Source organism: Lutjanus erythropterus, chromosome 4, assembly GCF_056507025.1.
Source record: "Lutjanus erythropterus isolate fLutEry1 chromosome 4, fLutEry1.hap2, whole genome shotgun sequence".
Classification (NCBI taxonomy): domain Eukaryota; kingdom Metazoa; phylum Chordata; class Actinopteri; order Lutjaniformes; family Lutjanidae; genus Lutjanus; species Lutjanus erythropterus.
In genome coordinates this window covers 45343429-45363535 of record NC_139320.1, presented here as the reverse complement: position 1 = coordinate 45363535, position 20107 = coordinate 45343429, and the positions used below count along the sequence as shown (strand labels likewise).

The 20107-nt window shown below is 43.1% G+C and overlaps 1 protein-coding gene across 1 annotated transcript in view; it reads right to left on the bottom strand.

Annotated features, from left to right (window-relative positions):
• The window catches only part of arhgef17 (Rho guanine nucleotide exchange factor (GEF) 17), a 91760-nt gene extending 71964 nt beyond the window's left edge, over positions 1–19796 (bottom strand). The window contains exons 1-2 of the mRNA XM_084718125.1: positions 19570–19796; positions 14123–19445 (exon numbers count right to left, since the gene is read on the bottom strand). Coding sequence (XP_084574251.1) covers positions 14123–19342 — 5220 coding nt within the window. The 5' untranslated portion in view covers positions 19343–19445; positions 19570–19796. The remainder of the gene's footprint in view (positions 1–14122; positions 19446–19569) is intronic.
• Positions 19797–20107: the final 311 nt, after the last annotated feature.

Sequence of the window (20107 nt, the reverse complement as noted above, 5' to 3'; positions counted from 1 at the left end):
TTTAAAAAACAAGGACTAGAAAAGACTGAAAATAGTGTGGATCAGTGAATGGTATAAAAATAGAAACAGTGATTATTCGGTCTCATGCGCACAAGACCTATAAAGGTTAATAATTATAATGAGTGCTGTGGATATTCACACCAAATATAAACAGTTCATAAAACCAAACATATTCAATGCAAAACTGGTGCAATGTGGAGATCTTGCACATTTTTAAGACTGTCATATAAGGACACCAGAAGCTCTGTACTATCAATTATTAAATTTTCTTCAGTCTCAGTCTGCTTATTTAATGACACTTCTTAAAGGGACACCAATATAAAAACCTGACCTTTAGTGCTATTTATCTATCTAGATGTTTTGGTGTGAGTTTTGGAGATGTCTGCCTTCTCTCCAATATAACGGGACTAAATGACACTCAAAAAACACCAAAAAAATACTTTTGAAAAATTCAAAACCAGCTTTACTACTAGAACTATAGTGGAACTACTTTTTTTCTACTGGACAGAAATCACTTCCTACAGGAAACTGCTCACAACAAGGTCTGTAGATTATTTTGAGTAACCAGGTCATGATTTCTGTAGAGAGACAATAGTTTTGAATTTTTCAAATGTATTTTTTTTTTGGTGCTTTGAGCACCACAAGCCAAGTGTCATTTACTCCCATCATATTGGAGAGAAGGCAGAAATCTCTATGGCTGATACTTCCAAATCTCTACAACTCACACGAGTACTAGAGGCCAGAAGAAAAATGTGTATTTTTGATTTTGGTATGAACTGTCCCTTTAAAATCCCCCAGACTGGGTTATCTTACAAACTGTGCGGTTCACAAGAGGAAAAAAAATACAATCTGTGTCTTAATATTCTCTAATTAGGAAGTCATTTATGGCGGAAACACTCACAACACAAACTTATTAGTCTTGGAGATGAGCGCAGGAAGAAGGCCACACAGGGCAGGCAGTGTAAACAAGGACATAAACAGGAAATATACAGGAGAAAGGATGCATGTGAAATGTATACAGTAGGCATTATTGCTGATCAGTAAATTACAGGTATAGAGGGAAGTTGTAAACAAAAGTGTGCAAATATGCTCACTAGTCTGTCCAAAAAGACCGGACAGCGATCAAAGCATGTGTCCAGTAATTTGAACACATCTATTTTGTCTGTATGAACACACACACACACACACACACACACACACATTTTCCTGGTAGTATACGGATACCTGTATAGTCCTGCTCTACTATACAGTACTACTACTATTTTACTTGTGTTGCGGTGCTTATTTGGACCTAAAAAGTTACAGAACAAAGATGCACTTGATATATTACTGGTTGAATCACATCAGTCTGTGTTGCAGAGTAGGAAAATGACATCTATTTATGTCCTGTATCATTACCAGAGACCATTCAGAAAGAAGACAGCGCACTTAAGAGTAATTTCCTGTATCTGTGTCATGAGGGTTTCGCTACCGCCCCGCCCCTTTAGGAGACCAGCGGCAGATCCTGAGTCTGTTCTCTCCAATGGGAATGTGAGCACAGGTTATGACCGATTCTTTCATCCCTATAATCACCAGAATAAATATTGGACCCGTTTTTTACAAGCTACATATCCTCCCAACATTCTGACACTGAAATGGCATTTTTCAGACAAACAAATCAGGAAAAAAATTAACTTTGATCAAAATCTGTCTCTTTCTCAGCAACGCACTCTCATGAGATCTGGCAACAAAGACATCTGACCACGCCCACTCAGGAGACAGGAAGTTCATACCACTGGCACAGCTCATAATACAGAGCAGAGCATCTTTGTCATTACTTTAACTGCTGAAACAGAGAGTTTTTGTGGATTACACTTGGAAGAAATACAAGCACTAAAAAGGTTTTTGTTCTATTCTTCGCTCATCTCATGTGAACTCCAAACTGTGCAGAGGTTAAACCAAGAACAATATTAAAGTCACTATATAGGGTTCAGTAATAAGGATTGCCTGCTTGTCCAGAGCAAATAAAATACCATGTTGGACTAGTAAATCTAATATAACAACTTACTTGCTCAACTGGGGAAGTAGTAAAAAAGAATTAAACTATCAAACTGTTTTGATTAACAATCGATTATTAAAGTAACAAGATTCCTGCTTTTCTCCATGTATTAGATTGAATTGAATATCTTTAGGTTTTGGACTGATAAATCATTGATATTTAAAGCCATCACCCTGGACTTTCAGAAACTGCTTTCACTATTTTCTGACATTTTATAGACATTGCAGCCCTGATCAAACATGACAACGTTTTTCTTTGTTGTTATTTGATAACTGCAAGTAAAGTGCATTCTGACCCACTTTCCTGACTGGGAAAGTAAATAAACAAATTTATTTTTGACAAATTTATTGCACCATTGATTAGTAACCTATTTCATTTTGTCCTGTGCTCATCCTGTGAAAAGTTTGAAAACCTGACACTAAATTCCCTCAGCAAAACACAATCTGAACCATGAGCAGTGCATAAACTGACAGCACTCTACAGTGATGTCATCGATGTGCGGTGGATGATGTAATGACACCATGGGGGAGCGTGATGATGAAACCCTCATGACAAGACTGATGTCACTGACGAGATAAAAACACTGAGCTAAACATTAAAAGAATTATCTAACCTTTGATTCAGGGGCCAACAATCCACACACACACACACACACACACACACACACACACAAATATGTTACTTCAAAATATCAAATCATTTTAGAAGTTTTAATTTAAAATAACCTGCCATTGGATGATTTTTGTCAGAAAATTCTACACTAGTTAACTAGATACAGAAATATATGAAGAAAAGATTTAAAAATACACACACACACACACACACACACACACACACAAAGAGGACCAACACCACCTGCCTGTGAGGCTGCTTTGGCCTTCGCTGCCCTCGTCTCCCTTTTCCAATCATCTTCCTCCTCTCCCTGCGCCTTAATCCGAGACCCCAGCAGCCACTCGGGAACAACGCTCCGACACTTCCAGCTCCTCCCGTTCCCATTTTGACGCGAGTTTCTCAACTGGCAGCTAGAGCATGATCCAAACCGACGGACTGATGCCATAAGGCAGGAGAAGGAGAGGGTGAGAGGAAGACGAGTACAGAAGCAGAGAGGGGATGAAGAAGCCGAGCGTTTCTACTGTCATGTTTCTCTGGATGACAAAAGACGAGTGAGAGAATCGGAGTGAACGGCCCAGTCTGCCCACAGTTAGACCAAGGCCTAGACCCTGTATAAGAGTGTGTGTGTTGAATGTGTGTGTCCGACCACGCTGTGAACTATGCTTTGCTACACGTTGCACGGGTGACACAGCTGTACCATTGTGCGAGTGACTGTGGGAGATGCAGGCAACACGTCCATGACAGTCAGTCACGGAGAGATATGCACATACACAAACACGTACTAGCATATATGAATGCCTAATAATTTAACTATACACTGTCTGTTGTTTGAGTGTGTCTGTGACAGTCTTGGGGGGGCGGGGATCATCACAGTTTAGCCAAAGTCAGCGAGACGTCACCACAGCCCACTTGGAGGTGGGTGGGGCTCCCTTTGGCCCCACTCCAGGGTAGGTCCATCTCAGGCGTAGCTTAACACGATAAAAGTGGTAATGGAAATCAGCGTGGCACGGCTTGACTCGGTGAAAAGTGCCAATGGAAAAGCCCCAAAGGGTTTGCTGAAATATAAAATACAGACAAGCAGCAAATATCCTCATATTTGCCTTTAGGATGGACAGTTTTAAGTCAAATGAATGAACATTTAATAAAAAAAATCTAATGTTTTGTTCAGTATTTGCTATCACAGCAGTGAACAAGAAAAGTAGACAACAACAGAGACTTTCAGCGACTGGCTAGCAAGCGCAACACACAGGCTAGTGATTGACAATAAAACAGTCAATTGCAATTCCTACTTTCTCCGTTTACCTCACACAAACATGGTGCACGCAAGACTATTAAACGCTGACAGGCAAAACTAATGGACCTAATCTGTAAGTGTGCAGCTGCTCCATAGGACCTGCGAGTTATTATCCCTCGACTTCTTCTATGGATCTGGAATGGATTTTTTGTGGTATGTTAAGTATTTTGTGGTTGTTTTACAGTAGCTGCTTTTCCATTTTCTTTCCTTTTATGAAGAAAATCAATTAGCGCCAGCTGTAATGTAAACCTCTGGTGATTACACTTAAGGCAATGGCAGCCGGCGATGCAGCCCTGCCTTAGGTGAATCATCAACACACTGAAAACTGTGACTCTCACATTGGACATCTTTGTGGCAACGTGGACTGCAGATGTGTGACTCGGACTGAAAACTACAGGGAAAACTAACATGACTGAGAGAAACCCTGCCAAAGTTGTACTATTCGGTAAATGGCACACACATAAACAATCTTTAACAGATGACTTTATTTTCAAAGTAACGTAAGAACAAGGTGAAACCATTACACCTTTTTTTTACGTCACTTACGAGAACATACACATACACAAGCACACTGACTTTAGTATGTAGAAATCTGCCTGTGCACACAGAAAAAGCTGAAATAGCAGCTCTGCTAGAAAGTGCTGTTTCAGAGGAGGCTTTCCTTACATAAGCAAACTGCTCTGTAATTACACTGGGTGGATCCACACACAGACGAAGAGAGGAGAGAGTTAGAAAGAGACAGTCTGTCAGGAGGGGAGTGACTGGGACAAGAAATGAGGATAAAGAGATAGAAGAAGCAGCCGAATAGCCACGGTTCACAGGTTTAAACCGTCATGACTTTCCACTGGCGAGCTGCAGTGAATTTAAAAAAAAAAAAAAAAATCCAGGCACTATCCTTAAAAGGGAAAGCTAAAGATTTTCAAAGCATATTGTAACTGTCATCAACCAAGGGCAAGGACATCCAGAACCGTTTTCCCACAGAGGTTTTTTTTTCCCCACTGTGAGAAACCAGATGGAGCCTCATGTTGTGATTTGTTTGCAGTGACACAAATGTCGTTTCAGTTCGAATCACAAGCGCTTCAAAAAACACTGATTATCCTCACATTTAGGCCAAAGGTTTGAACCTAAAATATCTTTATCAGTATTGCTATGACTGGCTGAATGAGGCCTGCATTTCATTTTTACCTCTTTCTTTTAAGTCATATGTAGACTTTTAGACTTCAGAACCTCCTTTCCGTTGTGTTTACTCTCTTTTAAACAGGACTGAAAAAAGAGAAGTTCAAGGAATAGTTCAACATTTTGGGAAATACATTGATTTGTTTTCTTGCCCAGAATTACACGAGAAGGTTGATATCACTATCTTTATTAGTGCTCACTGATGAATCTTTTCATCATTATCACAATAAACACATGAAATTCTGTCTAAAATACAATGAATTAGAAAAGTTGTTTTGTTTACATGTGCTATGCATTCATAATAAGCCTATGAACATTTGACCTATCAGATGAAGACCTGGATATAGGGGCCCCGCATTCACACCAGCTAGCCATCAGACTAATTGGTGTCAACTGTGGGTTTAGCTAGCATGATGGCTGAAGAAGAAGGGAGGAGCAAGAAAAATGCAGTCTAGGAGGACCTTGAGGTGGACGACATGTTACAAACACAGGTACTTTGTAAAACCTGACTAACAGTGGCGGGAACTTCCAGAGGAAACACAACCAACCTCCATCACCTGCAATCCAACCACGAAGAACTGCATGAACGATCCAAAACTACCCAAACCTCAAATGTCTAAACGTCAGAAAGATATAGGAACTGCATAGCTAATAGGCCCACTTCGATATTTAGAAATATTTATTTAACAGTGTTATTGCACTGCATGTGCTGTAGCAGAAGCCAAAAGCCTGTTAGCTTAGCTTAGCTTAGCACAAAGACTGGAAACAGGGGATAAACAGTAAGCCTAGCTTTGACCAAATAAAAGAGTCTATCTTCCAATACCTTTAAAGTTGTATCACATTAATCCTGATTAATCCTTAAAAAGAAACATTTGATGTTTCTTTGATGTTTCATGGTGGTTTACGTGCCAGACTATTCCTTAACTGGGAGCAGCTGCCAGGCAACCAGCAGAGACAGCAGGAGGTTACTGCACCAACACCCGCCCCCACCCCCATAAAACTGTTTTTGTACATCTTAGAATAAACAAGATATAGCTTATGAATTTGTGCACTTTAGAGGTGCTAGTAGTTACATTTTACCTTTGGACAGTGTCAGGCTAGTAGTTTCCCCGTTTCCACTATTTATGCTAAGCTAAATGGTTCCTGGTTTCAGATAACATGGAAGTGCCAACAATTGCAGTTCTTAGTGTGGCTACTTAAGGCTGGCTCCAAAAGCGAGCAAGTCGATCTCCAAAATATCAAATTGCCCGAATTTCCAGTAGAAATAAACCTGTTTACAGCCTGGTACAAAATAAGGTTTGGGTCTATATAGCTAATTTTCCCACTCAATGACGCTTGTACGGGGGTGCTTTTTTTTCTTTTACATAACTCACCCATTTAAATTATAATAAGGCTTAAAGTTGAGCGTAATTTGGGGGGGTGCCGCAGCCTGGACACCTCAGCCTCACCCATGCTCCACCTCTTTGCCTACTTTGGATAAACCAGGAGTTAGCTGGAGTCATGCAGTCCCAAAATGGCAATGGCTTCACTATGGCTCTTCAGAAACCTACAGGGGACATCACAGACACCCTGTCCACAATTTATTAGAGCTATTATTAGCAGTATTCCTTGTTTCCAGGTCTAGTCTTGCTAATTAGGACTATTTTAACAAATCGATTAATCATCAGTCATTTTTCAAGCAAAAAAGTCAAACATTTACTGGTTCCAGCTTCTTAAATGTGAGGATTTGCTGCTTGTCTTTGTTATTCATGGGAGTATATGAAGAGTCTTTGGGTTCTGGGCAGTTTGTTGGACAAAAGAAGTAATCTGAAGACGTCACTTTGGGCTCTAAGAAATTATGATGGGGATTTTCACTTTTTTTTTTTTTTTTTTTACATTTTATAGATTAAACAATTAATCGTGAAAATAATCAGCAGATTAATCAATAATGAAACTAATCGTTAGTTGCAGCCCTACTGCAGTATTTATCGTACCGTTTATGCTCCAGCTTTATACAGTATTCACCATAAGGCCATGAGAATAATATGACAGTCACACACTTCCACAAGAAGCAGAGTGAAGGAAATAATAGTTGGACTGGCGAGGAGAGGAGTGTTACAGGAAACAATATACTGGACTGAGCTTTTGATTTCCGCTTGCTGCACAAATATGAACCACAAACAAGCTCATATATACACACACACACACACACACACACACACACACTTGTCCATGGTTAGTTATCTAACATCCAAATTGCTTCAGCATCTCTAAAATCGGCCTCTTAAATCATCCCCCCCAACACGCTCTCACTCAGAGGAACACAAAACATTTTTGTTGTGCCTGTCCCAAAAGCAATACACCAGGCTGTATATGAGAGAGAGAGAGAGAGAGAGAGAGAGAGAGAGAGAGAGAGAGGGGCAAAACATTTAGCTTTGGAGTAGAGGACAAGATGGCTGGAGGTACGGGAAAGTTCTCCGCTCTCCTGGGAACTTATCCACATAGGAACAGAAACCATAGCAAACATTAAGGGACCAGTTTAGTTCCTTTTTTGTCTCTTTTCAGTTAAATGCTTGTTATATTCAATCTTATCAACCAGCAAAGATCTTCATGGATGCCATCATATTGTCTAAGCAAGCCTCTGTGTCATTTTGATCTTCTGATTCATCCCACCTTTTCCTCCTCATCTGCTGAGTCATGGAGACCTTCAACCAGAACAAGCCACGTCCTCATCCTTTCATGTCTCTTTCACCTTTACCTTGCTCAGCATCCCTCTCTAAACCTGGGCTGACCTTTGCAAGTTAAAAGAAGGACCCCCAGCACCCACACTGTATCCTTTATGTCTGTGCGTAACGTGTCCTTTAACTTTACTTTTAACTCTGCTTTCAAAAGGAGCAATTTACTGGATGCTTCCTGTCCATTGATCTCAAAATAAAAAAGGTTTGATGATGCATTTTCTATCAGACAATCAACGTCAACGCTTTCATTTTTTAAACCATAAGAGATATTTAATCCCAGCCCAAAATAGTTGCTCTATGTGTGAGTATATTGCCCTTTTGACCATGCCCCAATCAGTGATGTCACAAAGTTATTTTGCCTTTTACAGCTAATGGAAATACCCCTCTGTGACGCCAATGATTGAAATATGATCAGAAGTAGAACGTGCTTGGATGTTTTAACTTAGTCCAGACCACAAGAGCAGCAGTTTTTGGGTGTTGCAATGCATTTGTGACTCACAAACATCCAAACTTTTACAGTGATAGCTCATCTTAAGGGCGGGTTGGTCTGGCAAAAAAAATAATTAAAAAAAAACCCACTCCAAAATCTAAATTGCAATCTCATTTTCACAATTTTGAAATGCCCTGTAGACTATACCCAACATTGAAATAGCCAATGAATTCTCCATTTGCACCATTAAAAGACAATATTGTATTAAAGTTACGACACGGGTTTCAAAGTGGTGATTAAAACCTGAATTTGAAGACCTTAATTTGAAGTTGTTAACATAACATAATAAAAACCATTTGCACTGTTCATGCAAGAACCATTCATTAATTCATCCAATCAGCATAGCCATCTAGTTGGCTCCATCACTCTATTGGTTTGTTCATGTAATGCAGAGTCAATGAAGTTATGTGAAGTCTGAAAGAGAAGTAAGATGTGTTCGTTTCATATGAGTGCCAAAGAACATCCAAATTCTAAAAAGCAATAAGCCTGTTTTAGCCTCTCAATACTAATTTAAACTAAAGCCTATATGAACCAAGAGCAAACCAGCTCAATGCTTCAGTACATGCATCTCTACCTTTACTGTTCCTCTGCAGCAACAGGGGAATGAAAGCAAAAAGACTGTGCAGAAGGAAAGTATTTGATTCCGTGTGGGTGGCCTGATAAAACAAAGTCGGTCATAAATCTGAAGATATAAACACTGTGCTTTTAGACTTAATCCATGCAGAGCTGAGCACAAACCAAACTTTCTGTGTCTTTTCTTTCTCTAGGGCCGTCTATGTCCCTCTCTCTTTCTCCCATTAGCCCTCTTGTTAGCATCCTCTGTAAACCTCTACTGGCCTCATCGACTGGATGAAAGATGATACATGGACAAAGGACTTTGCAGGATGTGCGAGAAGTACAGTACGTACAAACACGTTACTCTGGCTGGATGACCTTTTGAGTACAGACTACAATGTGTCTGTAGCAAGTACCAAGAATTGGTTTTGAATAACTGACCAGATTCTCATCGTAGATATAACGTTGCTGATTTTAGACTGTTAAATTTGATCAGGACCAGTGTGTAGGATTTAGTGGCATTTAGCAGTTGGCTAACAGATTGCAAACTCATCTCACTCTACGTGTAGGAGGACCAATGGTGGCCACGAAAAAAGACAAAAGGCTGTGTCTAGAGCCAGTGTTTGGTTTGTTGGTTATTAGGCTTCTGTAGAAACATGGTTGCGCAACATGGTGGACTCACGAAAGAGGACCCCCGCCCTCTGTAGACATAATGACTCATTTTAATTTAACGAAGAAGTGACACTATATTCTATTTCTGCCAACAGATTCTTCAAGATTCGCTGACACGAAAAGTATAAATCTTACACAATGGATCTTTAAAGCAAAATATAACATGTTTGGCTTTTTTTAAATCAAAGCACAGGGATTTACAGAAACGCTTTTCATATTCCTGCAGGTAAAATGCCCAAAACAGATTGCTTTAGTGTCACTATCAACTGTTACAATAGCATATTAAAATATGTCACAAATGCATGACACACTTGTGAGTCTTCAGCTCTTTTGGGAAGTTGAAGATTGTTATGCAATAAGAGCAGAAGGAACGATGTGCCACATTCCTGCTGCCTGTTAAAGTGAAAACTACTCACACAGTACAGGAAACACACACGCACACATTTATTCAGGAGGAATCATTATTATTCACTCACTATTATTACACTGACAAGACAAACTGGAGTTATATATTTAACATATTTAGGGACCATTTTACGAAACAGTGCACAACAAAATGTTTTATGTTCAATTTGGGCATTTACAGGGTATTATCAATAACTGTCTATTAATAACAGTTTGTGAACATTCTCATGTAATTCTCATATAAACATGTCTGGCATTAGATGTTTCACATTTAAAGGGACAGTTTACCCCACAATCAAAAATACGAATTGATAATTTCACTTCTGGTCAATTCTGATTTTCTTACTTTCGAATAATTATAATTGAGTGAATACACAAATATTTTTGGTAGATAGTGGAAATAAGGCGATTAAAGGTAGCAGAGGCAGCTGGCTTGTGGCTGGCTCTGCCAATCATGGCCGATCAAGCTGAAAACCTGCCGATTCCAGTCGCTGACCGATTGATCTGTGCATCTTTATTCGTTAAAAGGGACAGTTCAACCCAGAAATCTCAATCAAGCTGAAGTCTTCTGGCTCTCAGCTTGATCAGCCATGATCAGCAAAGCCATCCATGAGCCAGCAGTCTCTGCTACCTTTAATTTCCATCTATCAAACACTGAAACGGCCAAGAAAACTGCAATTGGTGCATCTCTGTAAATGAATATTGATAAGCTATTTTTCCCCAAATCAGTCCCAAGTTGAGGCTCCAAACACTTGGAAGCACAGCATACACTTTAAGAGTGATAGGATTTTGTTCTAGTGAACCAAAAAAGGTAAACACGAGTCAAACGTATGCTATATGGTTTTGAATACTTAAGTAAACCACCACATATCAAGAAAGATTAAGATTTTATTTTGTACGTGTGGCCCACCTCTCCTCCAACTAAAACCCTTCTCCCATTATACTCTCGTTCCCTCCCTCCCCCTCCCTCCATCACTGTTTCATTCTTCAGCTCTCCCTCAGTTCTATTTTCATCCTGCAACTTTTTTTTTTAGCCGCCAAGTGTTTCCTTCCAACTCCCTTCTCTTTTTTTTTTTTTTATCTCTGTCTTTCTTTCCCTCTCTTACCTGACATTTGGCTCGGCAGCCTGCCTCACACCAAGACAAACGTTATGACCTCACTTTGCTGCAATGTTTCCGAGACACAGACAGAGACGGCAAAGAGAGGAATAAGATAACACAAGGAGGAATGCTGGAGAATTAGAATAAAAAGACAAATAGATGTGAAACTGCAGCATCTTCAGACTATTACTATAGGCTTTGACTGATCCAGCATCTGGACTAATAGGAGAAAAGATAAAAAAGGAAGAAATGGTGACGAAAGGTTAGCTGAGAACAACATTAATGCAAGCTTTTGATGTGAGAAAACAGGCACTGTGCTGTGGGTGAAATGAGCCACACTCAGCTCTCCAGAAAAGGAAAAGGCTCTCTTATTCTCTCCCCCTCTCACCTTCTTTCTTCCTTCCTTTCTGTCTGTCTGTGCTCCATGTTAGCTTGGCACCACTGTTCTTTCGTTCAGTCCAAATCACACACTGCCACTGTGCACCGGCGCTGTATGGCAGTGCTCTAAACCCTCTGGGCTCCAAACGTTTGAGCAAGCCATTGATGTATTCCAGACAATCAACATACACATGCACACACACACACACACACACACACACACACACACACACACACACACACAGAAAGAAGAAGAAAGCAAGAGGAAACCAGCTTATAATACACACACGCGGGAAAGTCACAAATATGCACACAGACTCGACACAATGGCGTGCACGCACACACACGCCAGCCGGCAGCGCTGGACATCATCAAACACTTCAGTAACCACAACAACTTCCTATTTCCCTAAACCCATTTCCTGCACAGTGAGGTTGCTCGCCAGCTACTGCTAATGTCACTACAGCAACAAGTAAAGACAATGGGCAAGGAAATAAAACAATTAACAACTAATCAAGAGCAGGGAAATGGATTTAAATAACATGAATTTATAGAAAAGAAGCTTTGTGAGAGAATGACAGCTACACAATTAAAAACAACATGGTCCGCATTGCTGAAACCCACACAGTGACAAGTAAGGCAACATTTGGCCTCCCTACCACAGCAGGATGAGTCCAGGGCTGCAAAAGAGTCACTACAATTTAAAAACAGCAGTGATGATGTAATGAAGCAAAACCCTGGATGGATGATGTGTCGGCACCTTCTGTCCTGAGCTCAGACAAGAAGGTAAAGCCTGTGTTGTTTTTACCTTCTCCACACCTATTCAGAGTCACACTGTGACTGTAATAATAACCTTGACTTCATGCAGAGACCTCCAGGAGACGCAATGTTTACATGCGTACCAGGAGGTCTGTGTGAAGCAATGAATGACAAAGTCCACAGAGAGGAACACTGACAGACACATTTAGATGACACTGCTCTGCACTGTCAAATCTCATGAGTGGCTGTTAACAAACCTTATTGGCTGAGCTGTATTATATGCTGCTAACCATAACTATGGTATTTAATAAATGAACACAAAGATCAATTGATAACATGTTAGAAATAAACATATGATAGTAGTGTGTAAATAATCCAGCTACTCTTAAATATACTACATACTATGGAAGCCACTTTCCTCCAGTAAAATAAAAAAAATCCCCATAAGTCATACTTATAATAGTAAATTATAATTATGAGACTAAAAAGTGGAAATTTTCAGTCAAAGGTGGAAATTTTAAGTTAAAAAGTCAAAATTACAAGTTAAAACATGGAAATGAAAAGTCAAATATATGAATTAGACTAAAAATTCTGAGATACAAAGTCATACTTTTAAGACAAAGGGTCATAATTATGACAAAAAAAGTTAATATTATGAGTAAAAAAGTTGAGATTGAGATAAACATGCTCTTAAATTGGGTGTCCCTGTAGCTCAGGTGGTAGAGCATGCTCCCCATATCCTGAGGCTATCAGTCCTTTGCAGTGGCTGCGGCCTATTTGCTGTGTGTCATCCCCTTTTTATATCCCCTTCCCTGTCATATCTTTACGTATCCCTGTCAAAAGGCAAAATACACAAAAATAATATTTTAAAAAAGCTCTTTAATCAGTTACAGCTATGGTTGTAGACTCAACCATATCAACATCCCTACACTTTTATTTTGAGTGTAATTCATTTGCCAAAACAGAGACAAAATGCAATATAAAGGAAGTTAAAAATGAAATTAAATGATAACATTATTGTTTCTTTTGTATAGATATCATGATAATATTGCTATTGCTAATTCTTTTCACCAAAATAATCAAGCAGTGAAAATCTGAGCATTTATCTGTATTTAGATTTTTAAGTAAGTTAAGGTTTATCGTACAATGCAAAGTTTAGTTTCTAATTTTATAATGTAATATTTATTCTACCTAGTGTTGGTTTCCAAAAATATTGGTTTACTGTTTGATACTGATTTTTCATCAGTTAACTTTCTGTACTGTGATATAACAAGCCAGGAGTCTCCCAGTGTTTAGACACTGCTGAGTAAATGCAGCATCACAGACATCACACACACAATCTTGTGTTTGGGTGAACTGTTTATGACATCCCCTCTTTATGACTATAGTTCTGGCACAGAGACAATCAATACTGGATGAAACAAATAAATGAAAACACACACACACTCAGTGGGCCTTGGTCTACTCCTTAATGCCCTTTGTCTGAGATTTGTTTAATCAAACTAATAACATCCTCTGATGTTTGTTTAACACTGCTCAGCCTTTAATGGCTTCTGTATTGTAGCACTGTTCCCAAATGCACTCTGAAATTAACCATATGAGTCCTGATTCACAACACTTCATAAAAGCACAGGCACACACACTTGTGTGCCTTTGGGTTTCAGTATGAAACCATAAGAACAAGTCAACTGTATGAGACAATTTTATGGGTTGTTTTAACTGGCATTAACTAAAAAATCCATCTATCTTCCATTATACCACTAAAAATCCAGTTTCACCCTGTTCCTCCATCTTTCTCACTCACAAAAAAACAACCAAGACAACCGAATTTAGAACCATATATGACATGAACTCAATGACACCATGCAACAGGACTGCAGACTTGCACACACTCACGCATTTAAGATCTAAAAAATGTAGACTCACCACTCTGGGTTTGGTCCTCTGTGGGGTAGCCGTGGACGCAGTCTCCTCTGTGCTCTTCTTCTGCGGTCCAGCTTCTGTAATTCCACTGGTGCCGGTCTCGCTGGGCCCCTCTGAAGCCGACACTGAAGCTCCATCCCTGGCCGCTGGAAGAGGCCCTTGGCCCTCAGCAGCGCCCAGTTCCAGGATATATTTCTGGGTCACATCCTCCAGAGACGGGGCTTCGTCTCCTGGAGGGAGCCTCAAGGTTGGAGGTTCTGCAGTTGGTCGGATGGCAAGGCAGTCCCCTTCCTTTAGTGTTTGGAGGTGTGGCGGTGGGGAGATGGGGATAAAAGTGGCAGGTTCGCTGGCGTGGCGGACATGCTTCAGTCTAGTTTTGGATTTGGACTGCAGTGGCAGAGTGGGGAGAGGAGGGGTGAGGTTGTTGTGATCCTCTTGCATTTCTGAACCCAGTTCTTGGGGCTCAAATGGGTCCTCATGTGGGAAGAACTGAGCCAGCCTGTTCGGACGTTTTCTGCCGGGCCGACGAACCATTCTTGGGGACAGAACGCCAGCTAGCTTGAGTTCAAAGTTAAACTTTTGCACCTCTTCCTCTTCTCCACCTTGGTCTATTACATCATCATCTTCATCATCATGGTTATCAGAGTGTGGGGAGCATTCTGACTGGGAACGAACCTTCTTGATGTTGTGCGGCTCTGTCATCAAGGCATGTTTAGGTTTAACTTCAGGCTCCCACAGCTTCTCTCTCTGCTCACTCAAGATTGGCTCACTGCTGGAAGGTGGAATCTGGCCAGGTTGATCCAGCTCACTGATTGGGTGAGTGCTGCCAGTCTGACCTTTGAACTGAGGGTCATTCTGGGACAGTAAAGGAGCATCGCTACGTCGACTGGGGTCACTGAATGACTTCTTCTTAGGAGCTTTTCCATTGGCATGATCATCCGCCATCAGTCTGTCCATTGCACCTGGCTCAGCTACAATGCTCCTGATCACCCCGCTGTAGTCTTGAACACCATCATCACGGAGCCCTCCATCACTGTACACTGACAAGTCGCTGGCTACGCTGCCCTTGTACTCTGACAAAGTGGCTGCAGCAGAGGCATCTGGAGCACCTCCTCCTCCTCCTTTGACAGATAGAGATCCTAACAGGTTGCTGTCTACAGAGGAAAAATTGTTATTCCCTTCCTCTGCCACAGAACAGCAACGCTGAGGCATGGGGTCACTAAGAGAGCGGTAAACTGTGGACTCCCCGTTTCCAACAGCTGCTACTGTTGACTCTGCATTACTGCCATTACTGGAATCAGAGCCTGTGTTATTACTGCCTGAAGGGGAAAACTTGCGCCTTCGACGGATAGCACTTGGGGTCGCAGGGGCTTCATGTCCTCCTCCTCCTCCTGCAGTGCCTGCTGACCTCTGCGACACAGCACTGTTGGTGTTGATCTCCTCGCTGTTGATACCAGTGGTGCTGCTCAACTCCATGATGATACTGTCACTCTCAGCCACATGCGAAGATAGAGGCAAGGAAGGAGGGACGTCAACTTCATTCAGACGGTTTGTACAATTCATGCTGTTCTCTGTCATCCCCTCCCTCTCCTGTTTGAACCCTTCTGCCTCATGGAGAGCCGACTGCTTCCATGCAATGACAGGCTGCCCTAGCACATCCCTAGCATTTCGTGACCCTAAATTAACCCCTGCTGACCCAAGGAATGACCTCTCGGAGGGGTCACTGGGGCCCGTCTCTGGCTCTGTTACAATCCCTTCATCTGTTAAACTCGACTCATGGCCTGAAAGTTCATCCACGGAGCGATCGTAGAACATGCTTTCCTCCGAGTCACCCTTCAGTAAGGCTCTCTCTGTCTCTCTGCTCTGTCTCTTCGCCTTCTCCCTGTACTCTGTGCCCCTGCTGTTTAGCTTCTCCGACTGCATACTTTGTCCATCCCTCTCGCTCTTCTCCCTCTCCTTGTTCTCTCTCTCCCTCTCATGTTTATCCCTGTCTTTTGTGTTCTTAAACTCACCCTCTTGATCTGTCCTCGCCTCATCCTTAACGCACACTCCTGCTCTCTCCCGCTCCTCATTTGTTTTCTTGACCTGGAAACACTCGTGATCCAAATCATCGTCAGTTCTCCTTACATCTACATCATCATCATCATCTTCTCGAGTACTCATCTGGCAGATGTCTCGAATGACCTGCCTGGCTTCCTGCACATACCTCTCCTGCAATGGAGGGATTACGTCCTCATCATCATCATCAAAACCATAATCCCTCATTCTTTGTCCTCTCCCGATCCTAAAATCACCCCCATCACTTTCTACTTCCCTGTCTGACACCGACACCCTCCCTCCATCCCTCTCTCCATCTAAGTCGAGCTGCTGCTCTGAGGAGCTCCTCTTTGTGGTGCCACCAGTCAAGTAACACCTCACAGCCGGTGAGGGTTTGTCAGAATAAGTGAAGGATTTCGCTCGCCGTAGAGTGGCCGTCAGGTCTTTCAGCGATGGGCGACGGCCAGAAGGTAGAAGGGTTCCACCATGAGTCCGTGAGCCCATCCTGTACACTGATGACCCCTCACCGCCCCCAGATTTGTCTCCACTCGTTTTTCGCACCTTAAGTTCTGACAAGTCAGATTTAAGAAAGCTTAAGAGTGACATCGTTTCTGAGGTGATATCCGGGTTGGACATGGATATTCGGTTTGTATCACTATCATCTACACCATCCCCACCTGTTGTCTTACTTGCCATGGTCTCACCACCCCTAACCCCCGCAGAGACCCCACCTTCTCTGGAAAGTACACTAGGTAAGGGGGTGACTGTTGGCACAATCTTGGGGCGCACCCGCAAAGGGGTACGGGAGAAGTTATCCCCATGGCCAAAGCTTGGTGAGCGGTACATGGTGAAGTTGCCATGGTAGGTTTTACTCAGCATGGACGAGGACGCACTTCTGCTATTTGTTGCACGGTTGGTGCAGCCAGCCTGGTCCTCCTCCTTCAGTGTCTCAGTGCTGGAATATCGGCTGCTGCAACGTGAACCACCGGGACTGGAAACAAATGGGGGGATGTTAACCTTTGACACTCGTGACACACCAGGAAGTGTCGTGGATGACACAGGTGAGGAGATGCGCTCCCATTGCTGGACCCTGGCTCTGTTGCTATGACCACTGGGTTCTCTTGCCGAGTGGCTCCGAGACACAAATTCTCCTCCAGTGTTTTGCTGGCGGTGCCTCTCTAAGTGTTCCATTGTCAAGGTTGTGTCACTGTCGCTGTCTTCTGATTCGCCATCATGATCATCATAATCATCACGGCCTGTTGCTAGAGCAGCTCCACTGACCTTCTTCTTCTTTCTTAGTGAGCGGCGGCGCACTGCCTCTCGACTGTGGGGGCCTAAAGAACCAGGGCTGTCCTCCTCACTGCCCGAAGACCTGCCAATGCCCTTGGCACCCCACCAGCCATTTTTACTGCGGGATAAATAGCTGCCTCCTCGCTCTGTGGCGCCCCTTTCTCCTGCCCTGTAGGAGATGGAAGCAGGAGCAGGGCCAGAAGGAACACCCCAACCACCTCCTCCACCTCCTTTTCTTCTCCTGGTGTGCTCCTCCTCTTCGTCTCCAGAGCTAAACCTCCAGCGGGACCTGAGGGGAGAGGCAACTCTTGCAGGGGCTCTTTGCTCGGTGGAGGGAGCTACAGTTGAGGAGGAGGAGGTAATGGCTTTATCTGGAGCTGGAGCAGAGAAGGGGGAGGAGGAGGAGGAGGTGGGGGCTGGCGCTCTAGAGGAGCTATGTGAGGAATGTAAACTATCCCTGGGCAGCCCGACCCCCTGTCTATCCCTTCTCTCCCTCACTGTCGGCTGCTGAAGAGAGGAGGAGCAGGAGGAGGTGTCTTGGCTCTCCGATCGACTCCGAGACGAAGTAGCAGGGGGTTGAAGGTCAGGGCCGGGGTCAGATGTCAATCTTGTCGTCCTGAGGGTCTGATGTGCAGCCTCTGCCTCAGTGCTGGGACTATGAGATCTGTGTGGAGATGGGTTAATCCGACGGTAGTGACTACCCCCAGTGCAACTGCGACTGCTGCTGCTGTGAAAAGTATTTCTGCCAGAAACTCTGTTGTTACTAGAACTTTGTGTCTCTATGTCTGCCTCCTCATCATTTGAGTAGCGCTGGTGGTCAGCTTTGGAATAAAAGTCCATACCGTAACAAAAAGTCTCTTTAGCAGCACTCCTTTCTCTGCTTTGTGCTCCCCCTAAAGACAGGCAACTGGATTCATTAGCAGAAATGCAAGGTGAGAGTTTGTCACCTCTATCCAAGAGGGGAGCACTCTCACTGGGACTGAGCTCCTGCTGATGCCCTCTGGCTGCTACTTTTAAACTCTCGCAAGTGTCAGCCTTGTGCTGCTTCGTAGCTTTGCTTCGTCTTTCATCAAAAATCTGTCTAATTTTGGTGACACTGGGCCACTTGTCAGAGTGCAGGGGAATAAAGTCACTGTGGTGTGTGGAGAGATAAGTTCTGTGAGATTTACAGGGTGGAGGAACCCCTCTAATAGTAACATCCTCTTCCTCATCTGTAGTCAAAGTCTTTTTGGGCTCAGAGGCACATGCATTGATCTGTGAATAATCTCTCTTACCAGAGTTGCAGCTGCTGTCGGTTGATAAACGGGTAAAAATCCTCTTCTCTGAGTCTGAGCCTGACACAGAGTCGGTGCCAGAGTGAAACTTTTGCAGTTTGTTGTCTGTTGGTGGCTCTGCAGCTGTAGGAGTATCACTATCCTGAAAATATCCTCCACCGCTGTCCTCGTGAAAAGATTTGCGAGACGGAGACCCCTCTCTCCTGGAGCTCCTAGCCCGGGGAAGAGTGCTGCTCCCCCGCGTCACTGCTGCGCCGTCTCCCGGCGAGGCTCTGCGCGTCGAGTCGCTGCTGCTGAACTTCTCAGTGAGCTGGCGGATGGATGGAGAAATAGAGGAGAGAGGAGTGGAGGAGCCTCTCTTTGAATCTGCGGTTGGAGGGAGGCTGGCGGCGGCGGCGGTGGTGGTGGCAGAGATTTTGGAAACTTTTCTTGACACACTGACATTACGCGTCGCCAAGGCTTGTTCTGCTCCGCTGGGCTCCGGGGGAAGGGCGACGCCAGCTGCCTCCAAATCCTCTGATTTGTGTTGTTGGTCTTCACTCCTGTTGGCGCTCCAGGAGCCAAACTTTTTGAAAGAGACGCTGCGATACACAGCCGCGTTCTTCCTCTCTCTTTCTGCCATTGTTCATGTCTTTTCTTTGTTAGGTTTCACACACACATTTTAACTCCACGGGTATTACAGTTCCAAGCACCTTTTGGAGTTGTGGTCCAGTTCCCCCCGCAGCCTAACCGCAAGAAAAGCATGAAAACAGTCACTTTTTAAAAAACTTAAATGTTGGCAAAGTTTCAAACTGTACTGTAATGAGGTTAATTACAAATAAACTGTTCAGTGAGTGTACCAAAACTTACATGTTATCGATTCCCGAAACCGCATCCGTGCAAGGAGGAAGAGCGCTACAACTCTTTTTGGGCCAAAACTTTCCCAACCTGTTCACAAACACAACTTTTCCATTGTTTTCCGCTACTACGCTTTCTAAACCTCTGCCCATCGCCAGGTTAGCGCGCCTGCAGGGCCCAACGCATCACTCACTGTTAATTCCCAAAACTGTTTGTGGATTCCTTATTTTGGCATGATTTGCTTTTCCGTGACTTATGTTGTTTTTTGCATGTTAATGCCTGAGATAGGGCAGAGGGGGTGGGCGGGACTAGGGGTATAGGGGCTGTCATAGCCCCCTCGGGGATTGAGAGGAAAAGCTTTTTCTTTTTTGATAGGAGAAGGCAGATACTGTGCACAAACTACATGTAATTATAGCCCTTTCCCCTGCGAAAAGATAGTAGCACTGTCAGGAGTTTTAGGAGTTTCATTCTAGAGAAAAATGTTGGACCTGCAGCACTTTTTTAATCTTACAAACATCCACATGAACATCAGGGTTGCAGACAGGACTGT